Consider the following 8,676-nt stretch of genomic DNA (forward strand, 5'->3'; position numbering starts at 1 on the left):
AAAAAAAAAAAAAAGAAAAGAAAGAAATATCTGAAGTCAAGAACACTGGTTTTCAAGCACATGAGGGAAGGTTTACTATTAAGAATTTTGTTAAGCAAAATTAAGTGTGGATTCAGGAGCCTGTCCAAACTGGTACATAAGGGAAGGTCAAAATGTCAAGGGTATACACTGTCTTCATGTTCTATGAAAAATAGGCAGGAAGGCCAGATGATAAACTGGCCGGAACTTAGCAGCACCAAACACAACCTGTTTTCTTCAAAATAAGGCTTTCGGTCAGAGTTGCAATATTATCTTTTTTTTTCATTTAAGAACTGAAAAAAAAATAAAACAAAAGTCATCGTGTTTGGTTATATTTTCAAAACAGTGCTGGCTTTGTCTAATGTTCTATTAGTGTGCTAGGGGAAGTTGACTAAGAGTGCAAAATGCATGCATTTGTAACATTAGTTTCATGAATTTGTGTCATTTGAAAATAGGTCAATGCTTAGGAGTCCTACTAGTGAAGGCAGTTTGAGTCTTTTCAAGTGATCTTCAAGTCAGCCCCCTTACACAGCCAATTTTGGGGTAAATACCCATAAATCAAAGCACAGCCTATATTCCACACAGGTATTATCCTCTGCTTTTATTTCTGGGGATAACATGATCAGAAATCATTACCGGCTCATCTAAGTAGAGAAGTTCTCCACTGAATACTCACGGTGAAATGTGATTTGATAACACAGTTTAAACCTGATATGTCCTTGGAACTATAGAAGTAAGGGGTGGATTTTCTTTTTTCCTATTTAAGACAAACGACCTTCAATGTTAAAGAGAAAAGCCAAACAAAACAAACAACTTTGATTTGTCTAAAGTGTTTACGTTAAATCTTGTCAGGCCTTGCTAACAAGAAAATCACGGTGTGTAAGAGAAGGAGGAAAAATAATCAGCTTTAACGAAAAGGCAAGTGTTGTTTATCTTTACCATTAAATGCATATGTGCCCAAGCCACCTCTGATGCGCCATATTTGGCGGGCTCCTCTGTCTTTGGATGGGTTTGCTCCTGATCAGAAGCGTAGGGCCATGTTCAGGAAGCCTAGTTCCACTGTTTTGTTTTGCTTTGCTTTTCTCACCAAGGGTAATTATGGCTCAACTCATTTGAAAACTGAAAACTTTGGGAAGAAAAAAAAATGAGGTCATAATTTACATTTATATTAAATATTGCTAATCATTATATGGGGCCAGCCTCCTCACACCTCCACAAACGGGCTATAATTTCACCCTAATGACTGCCTCCCTATTCCTCCCTGAATCCTTCTACTGGAGAAAAGGATGCATTTTACACTTTTAATGAGGTTGTTGGGCCCAGTTAAACTGTACACTAAGAAACTGAGTACAGAATCAAAAAAAAAAAATGCCGTTTATTATTGTAGATTATTCTTTTTCTTGATATAACCAGAATTGAAAATGAAAGAAAAGCACATAGGAACATCACGCGTGGTTAGTAACTCAAGATATAAAACAATTTTGCACAGCAAAATATGTAAAAGAAAAGTAACTGACAAGATTTTTTTATATTTATTGTGGTAAGATTTACTTTTCATTTCTTTTTAAAGACAGGATGTCAGTCCCTGAAAATAACATTTACTGATTATTGCCTTTAAAACTGTGGATTTTTTTTTTAATTACAGAAAATCCAGTTCTGCACCACAATACAACTGTAAAAAAATCTGCATCTTCTTAAAACTGTGCAGTAATGCCATTTTTATAACTGCATAAATTTTATTAGCGTTCTAAACAGTTTTGCAAATTTTTTTGTATTATATGCTTGCAGGTTATATCTTAGTGCAATTCAGTCCCAAATACTTTAATTTTGAAAAAAAAAAACATACATTTTTTGAATGTAAAATACCCCTACAGATATAAACAGGGGCGTTTCCCCTTTTAATACTTTGGTTTTCAATACAGTCAGTGGTATAGCAAAGACTACACATACCCAACTTATATGTAAGTTGCAAGCACATGCTGTATAAGCTACTTTTTTTAAACAGTCCCCTTGCAAACTCTACCCCCCTTAACATCACAACAGTAAACAATTTAGTGCATCAATCTTTTAAAAAATCTACAGCTAAACAGACCTAACTCTTTCAAATTTATCTATAACATTCCTTTATCTGTAGCATACATTTTAACTGGGCTAACAGATTATAAAAACTAGAATTAAATTATATACTAGAAACCCATAGCATTCCACATTTGACAATGACCAAAAGCCAAAAAATAGAAAACAAAAAAAATAAAACAAACCAAAAATAATGGGGCAGGTTTCTCTTTTTAAAAAATAAATTTTAGACTGCTTTCGACAATAGCACAATTTTAGTCCCCAAAGTGGGGCGTCGCTCTTATGAAAAAGAAAACATTAAGAGTTCTTCAGTGTTTGCCAGGTTAAATTTGTAACCCGTTCGGGTATTTTTGACAAGGAATGCCTTCAGTGCACTGGGAGGCTGAAGTTCTGAGTAACTCAAAGCAGTTTTGGAGCAGATGCAAAATTTCATGGGAAGAAAGCTCTAAGGTTGCACTGTTTTGTGTTGAACTCAAAAAAGTCATGAGGCAATAAAACAAAAGTATGAATGCCATGCTATAAGTCTTCGAACGTCCATTTCCAAGCCAAAAGAAAAAAAAAGGAAAAAATAATTATACCATACATGTCCAGCATGCAGGCTTTTTTTTTTATTAATATAATGTCTCTTTTCCATAAAGTCTTTGAAACTGTTATAGTTCATTGTTGCTAAGACAAAGTAGCAAGCATAATAATGCATGAGATGAGAATGAGTTTTTTTAATGGCAGACTAAACTCTCAGATTTGGCATCACAAGGCCAAAACTCACAAGTCACACCCAGAAGGTTGATGCAGGCTTGACTGTGGAAGGTTCATGAGGATTTTTTTTTCTCTATTTTAGCATAACAATGCTAAAAAAACCCGATGGAACTCCGCACGCTGCAAGTCTATAACATTTCACATTTTTTTTTTCCTTTGCAAGCTCAATCTCACATGAAGAACTCAGGAGAAGAAAAAAAAACTTTGCTTTTTTTGTTTTCTCTCGGAAAAGATGGGTTGAGAGGAGTGAGTGGAGGTTGGAAAAAAGGTGGGCAACACAGCAAGCTCCAAAAGTAAAATTAAAAAAAAATCCAAACAAAATAAAACACACACACACACACACACACACACACACACACACAGAAAATGAACACCAGTTCATGAACTGAAGGGGAAGAAGGAAAAAAAAAGTTGTGAATGATGCAGGCTTCAAAGGTGAGCAACGTTTCACATGAAGAACTCTGCTGAGATCTTTGAACATTGTGCAAGTCCCGGGGTGGGGGGTGTTAAAAAAAAAAAAAAAAAAAAAAACAAGCTAGCAAGTTATGGAGAATTTCAGATTGGCAATCCATGAGCCAGACACCCATTCCCTCCCCAATTTAAAACAGCCACCGCCTCCACAAACTCGAGCAGGTGTGTGTGTGTGTGTGCGTGTGTGTGTGTGTGTGTGTAGGGGGCCAAACTCGGTCGAGGAGGGGGCGAGGTGGTGGCGAGCGTGGCTCTGGAACTAGCAAGCCCACACCCGAGCCGGACCCCCGCGGAGCACTTATCAGGGTGGCTAGCTGGGGTCGCGTGTCAGACTCACATGAAAAACTCGGGAGAGGACGGGTTGTCGCTGCTCGAGCCGTTTTCTCGGAAGCCGCTGCTCACCAACTTCTCGTATTTCTCCTTGTACGCGTCCCTCTCGCGCACCAGCCTGGAGATCTCCTGCTTGAGGTGGTCGACTTGCTGCAGCAGCTGGTTCTTCTCCGACTCCAGGACGTGTCTCTGCTGCACCCTCTTGAAGCGGCAGGACTGGGCATAGCCGCGGTTTTTCAGGGTCCGCCTCTTCTGCTTCAGCCGGATCACCTCCTCCTTGCTGACCCCGCGCAGCTGCCGATTCAGCTCGCGCACCGACATGGTCACCAGCTGCTCGTCGGAGAAGCGGTCGTCGAAGTGCAGGCCGCCGCCGGCGTGGTGCGGGTGCAGGGCGCCCCCCGCCCCCGCCGCGCCCCCGCCGCCTCCTCCTCCTCCTCCTCCGCCGCCGCCGCCGCCCCCAGCGCTGGCCGGGCCGCCGCCGCCGCCGCCCGCGCCCCCCGCGCCCCCGGCCGAGGCGGACGCGCTGCCCGCGGCGCCCGGCGCGCCGGCCGTCGGGTGGTGGTGGTGGCCGGCGGCGTGGTGGTGGTGGTGGTGGTAGTGCGGGCCCGCGCCGCTCTGCGCGGCTGCCGCGGCGATCACGGCGGACACCACGGCGGCGGCGGGGCCCATCTCCTCGCCGCTGCCGCCCAGGGAGGCGCCGGCGCCGGCCCCGGCCGCCGCGGCCAGCTGCTGCGCCCCGCGCGCGTAGCCATCGAAGCCGCCCTGGAGCTGGTGGCTGTTGCTGATGAGCGCCTCGACCGCGTCCTCGGGGCTGAAGCCCAGCGCCTCGGGGTTGAGCTGCTGCGGGTAGCCGGTCATCCAGTAGTAGTCTTCCAGGTGCGCCTTCTGCTCGCTGCCCGAGCCCGGGCTGGGCGCCGAGAAGCTGGGGGAAGGGGGCACCGAGCTGCACGGCGTGCTCATGGGGGTGGAGGACAGCGAGCCCCCGGCGATGAGACGGCCGCACTGGCTGATGATGCGGTCGGTCTCCACCGGTTCCTTTTTCACTTCAAACTTCATCAGATCGAAGTCATTAACATATTCCATGGCCAAGGGACTGGTGGGCAGGTCGGAGTTGCTCATTGCCAGTTCTGATGCCATTCTCCTGCCGCCGCCGCCGCCGCCGCTCCGCCAGATGGGCTGCAGGAGAGGGGCCAGCGGGCTGTGCTGGGTGGCCAGCGGGTGAGCCAGCTTGCCGGGCTGGGGCGCTTCTAGCTCGCGCGGCGGTGGCTGGCCCGAAACCTCGGAGCGCGCTCACAACCCCCCGCCCTGCCCGCGCCCCCCGCGCCCGCCCTCCCTCCCCCTGCTCACGCCAATGTGCTCGCTCGCTCGCCCCGGCCCCTCCTTGCTCGCTCGCTCGCTCGCCTCCGTGCGCGCCGAGCCGGCGACTTCAGGCTCGGGAAGGTCCTCCGCGGGCGGCGGCGGCGGCGGCGGCGGCGGCGGCGGCAGCAGCGGCGAAGCTGGAGGAGCCCGGCCCGGTGCGCGGCGTCCCCCGCTCGCCGCTCCGCTGCGCGCTTTGCATAAGGAAGGGCTCGCCTCGCCGGCCCGGGCTGCAGGCGGGGCGCGCGCGGCGGCCGCTCGGGGCTGGAGGCGCGGCAGGCGGCAGTCCGGGCGGCGCGGGCCTTGGCACGGGGGAGTTAACACTTCATGCTTCTCGCCTCCTCTTCTGCGTGGCTCTCTTTTATTATTTTTTTTCTTTCCTCTCTCTCCCTCTCGCGCGCGCTCTCTCCCTCCGTGCAAAGTGCAAGGCAGAGGTGCAGCCCGGCTGGAGGAGAGGGAGGGGGGAGTTGAGTTCTTTCTTGCCCTTTTTTTTTTTTTTTTAAAGAAAAAAGCAAAATAGCGAAGTCCTGGGGAAAGACGAGGCAGAGAGCAAAGGAGGGAGGGGGAGGCCAAGCCGACGAGCTGCCCGAGCTACAGCTCGAAGATGAAAAAAGATTTTAAAGCCTCTGATCCAGCAAGAAGAGTTTAAAGCAATTGCGGAGTTTTATAGCACTCGTGACGTCAGGTCCAAATGAGAAATTGACTGGCACTCCGGACCAATGGGAGGCGGCGAGAGCGACTGCGATTAGCATAATAGTATAGAAACAAGGAAACTTTTCGGAGCTGTCAATCAGGGCCCAATCAGCTGACTGTCAGCTGGGACAGGCTGGCTTAACCCCTTCTGCGCCGCTGCCTCCCCGGGAGGGAAGGAGCCCCGGCGCAAAGTTTGGTGTAAGAGGGGAAGGAGTTTTTCCAGAGGGGCTTCGGGAATCCGAGCGGACCTGGGAGGAACGGTTTTTTTTGTTTGTTTGTTTGTTTTTTTTGGTGGAGCGCCAGGCAGGCCTGACATCCGGAGCCCCAGCTCGCCAGGCGCTCACTCTGCTGCTATTGGCCTGACTCCCCTCCCCTGCCTGCCCACCACTCCCAGGATTGTGAATTCGCCTTTCTACTTCTCCTCGCTCCACCTCTGGCACCCAGGTGTCTGCCGGGGGAACCTTCCTTCTCTGAGCCTGGCCCTGCCGGGCGCTCAAACTTGGTACCAACTCTTTGTCCCGGTCTCGAGCGCCGGGGCGGGGAAGGGAGGGATGCGCCGGGGTGCCAGGGTCCGGACTTGGCGCGCGACGCCGCCGGGTCGTGCGCCTGCCCGGAAGGCTGGGAGTCCTTGGAGAGAGAAAGCCCATGTTATCACTGTCTTTAAAAGGAGGTAAAGTAAGTTGTTGAGGGGCCATTCTTCAAGGGGACTGGCTGCTCGCAGGCGTCCCTTGCCCTTGGTCGGAGCGAGCGCCTCTGCGCGAGAACTCCAGGGAAGCTCCAAGTCAGGTCAGCGGGACTCAGCCCTCCGGCTCTTAACTGGCCGGAGTTTGGCCTTTGAGACTCCTATGCGCGCTCGCTCTCGCTTTCTTTCACACACACACACGCTCACCCATCCCCTTACGAAATTTGACCTCTGTTTATCAGGGTCAGGCGCGCCCTTTGCACTTTTACGTTTCCTTTAATTATTTCGGACTTGATCGTGGCGGGGAGCAAGGCGGAAAAACAATACCCCAGCCCTCACCAGCTCCCCTCGAAGGGTTAAATTTTAAACCGCGGTTTCTCGAACTAGCCCGGAAACCCAGAGTGGGGGTGGGGTGGGGGAGGCTGCTCCCCCCAATCCCCAGTTGCAAATGCTAATAACCAGTTTAGTTTTCCAGATCGATTCTGTTAAAGTTTATGCAAAAAAATAAATAAGAAGAAGGAAAAAAGAAAAGAGAAAAAAGGAAACCAATAACTCTGTTTCTAAGATTTTAAAGCGATAGGCAAGTCGAAGAAGCAGAGATTTATTTGGAGAGAAAGCTCCTGAAACCGACTCAGCCTTTTGGAAGATCAGCCCGCCCACTTGGAATTTGGGACTGTTGATTCCTTCAATTAATGAAATGCATTTGGTGTTGTTAATCGTATTTATTTTACTTTATGAGAGGGGGGAGACGCTAGGGAGGGTGCCTTAAAAAAAATTCTGAAAAGCCTGCAAAAGGATCGAAGAGTGGAAACTATTGTTGGAGCGAGTTGGTTTTTACCTCAACAGCGCCACCTTTCGACAAAGGTCAGTTGAAATTGATCCGTGTCCAGTTTTGTCGATGAAGTGAAAAGCAGCTGGTTACCCAACGTGGGAGGAGGAAAGCAGCACAGAAAGTTAGTTTGACTGAAGTGGGAGAACCCGACCCGGTAGGAAAGGGGCCGAAGAAAGTGCTGGCAGATACAGGGACCATTTTTTCCCCCTCCTCTTCTCCTTGATTGTTGACCAAGAGGTCCGGGACACAGACGCCCTCAGGGTGTAATTTCTGCCTGAGACCTTTGCAAGCAGATCCCAAATAAGAGGGCCCCAAACCCTTTAAAAGTGTCAGGATGGATTTTCAACGGGCTTTATGGCAATATCAATAGAATTAAAGTTACTTGTAATTCAGTGATAAATGAGATGTCTCTAGTAAGTAAGATTAAGTGCTGTGCTATAAAGTTGTTTATCTGAAAAGTAATTCTCAGAAAACCTGACTTCTGACACTTAGTCATATATTAAGCCAGCGTCTTGAACATTGCACTTCAGAATGGTCTTCCCCACCCCGCAGCATACTTTGCTATTTATAACGAGAACCTCAGGTGTCTGACACTTGCTCCTTGCACCAGATTAGACCTGTGTTAATTTCTCTGATCATAGTAGCCTTCAGTTTCAGCAAACCCAGGAGACTCCCCAAAAGATATGTAGGCACATTCTAATCTGAAAAGGGCAGCGCTGTTGGTATTTTTCAGACAAGTAGTTTTTCTTTTCATCGTGACTGCAGAGAAGTTGTTTATAAGGGTAGTTTTGGTTTTATAGGAGCACTTTGTTGGGTGGAATAAACTATGTCTATTACCAGTCTGGGGAAGAAAGAGTGAAGATTGTGTCAATATTTATGCAACCTAGCAGAATTCCCTTGCTTTCCTTCTCTTTAACAATATTTTACCTAGTAATGAAGTTAAGGGATTACGTTTATGTATTTAGAGGAAAATCCACAGTTTAAATTACGTAAGTATTGTGTCATTTAACATTGTCCGTAACTATAGTTTTCTAGGTCTTTTTAAAAGTCAGTAGTCACAAATGTCTGAAGTTTATATTTTTCATGTAAAATATGAATGTATGTATACTTAGAAAGAATTCATTTTTTGTTTAGGATATTTTTTTAATCCTTTTGCATCATGTTTGTGTTAAAGGCTGTAAGTTATGATCATTGCTTCTGAAAACAGTATTATAATAAATAATAAATATTTTATAAACAAAGTTTGCTAATGATGAAGACTATGCCACATAGATTGATGGCTGAGTGTATAATTATTGCATTGTTATATATCATTTCTAGAAATTAAATGCCCATGTTTGGGCAGCTAAATATATTATCTGAACATTTTTATGGTTTATTTATGTACACTGCTGTCAAGCCATGGTATTTTTATTTCTCTTATTGCAAGGTCTTTTATAGTCTCCCATTTTCTCTTGGAAAAAAA

At 47.3% G+C, this 8,676-nt stretch overlaps 3 protein-coding genes across 4 annotated transcripts in view; all 3 read right to left on the minus strand.

Moving 5' to 3' along the window:
- MAF (MAF bZIP transcription factor) overlaps positions 1 to 5,692 on the minus strand; it is a 14,892-nt gene extending 9,200 nt beyond the window's left edge. Inside the window, exon 1 of one of the 2 annotated variants that reach the window (XM_017541881.2) lies at positions 3,656 to 4,932. In XM_017541881.2, the coding sequence (XP_017397370.1) occupies positions 3,656 to 4,785 (1,130 nt within the window). In that variant the 5' untranslated portion in view covers positions 4,786 to 4,932. Of the gene's footprint in view, positions 1 to 3,655 lie in introns of both variants that reach the window. The other variant, XM_017541880.2, reaches the window with a different exon arrangement.
- On the minus strand, positions 4,914 to 5,756 carry LOC108313428 (basic proline-rich protein-like). The gene is made up of 2 exons (XM_037743211.1): positions 5,685 to 5,756; positions 4,914 to 5,595 (listed from the first exon to the last, which is right to left on the minus strand). The coding sequence occupies exons 1-2, from the start codon at positions 5,754 to 5,756 to the stop codon at positions 4,939 to 4,941; spliced, it is 729 nt and encodes a 242-aa protein (XP_037599139.1). The 3' UTR covers positions 4,914 to 4,938.
- LOC119473179 lies at positions 5,502 to 6,580 on the minus strand. Its single transcript, XM_037743217.1, has one exon. It carries the CDS (start codon positions 6,390 to 6,392, stop codon positions 5,817 to 5,819), a length of 576 nt encoding a protein of 191 aa, XP_037599145.1. The 5' UTR covers positions 6,393 to 6,580; the 3' UTR covers positions 5,502 to 5,816.
- Between the last annotated feature and the right edge of the window lie 2,096 nt (positions 6,581 to 8,676).

The sequence above is a fragment of the Cebus imitator genome, unplaced genomic scaffold (assembly GCF_001604975.1).
Source record: "Cebus imitator isolate Cc_AM_T3 unplaced genomic scaffold, Cebus_imitator-1.0 Scaffold137, whole genome shotgun sequence".
NCBI classification, from domain to species: Eukaryota; Metazoa; Chordata; class Mammalia; order Primates; family Cebidae; genus Cebus; species Cebus imitator.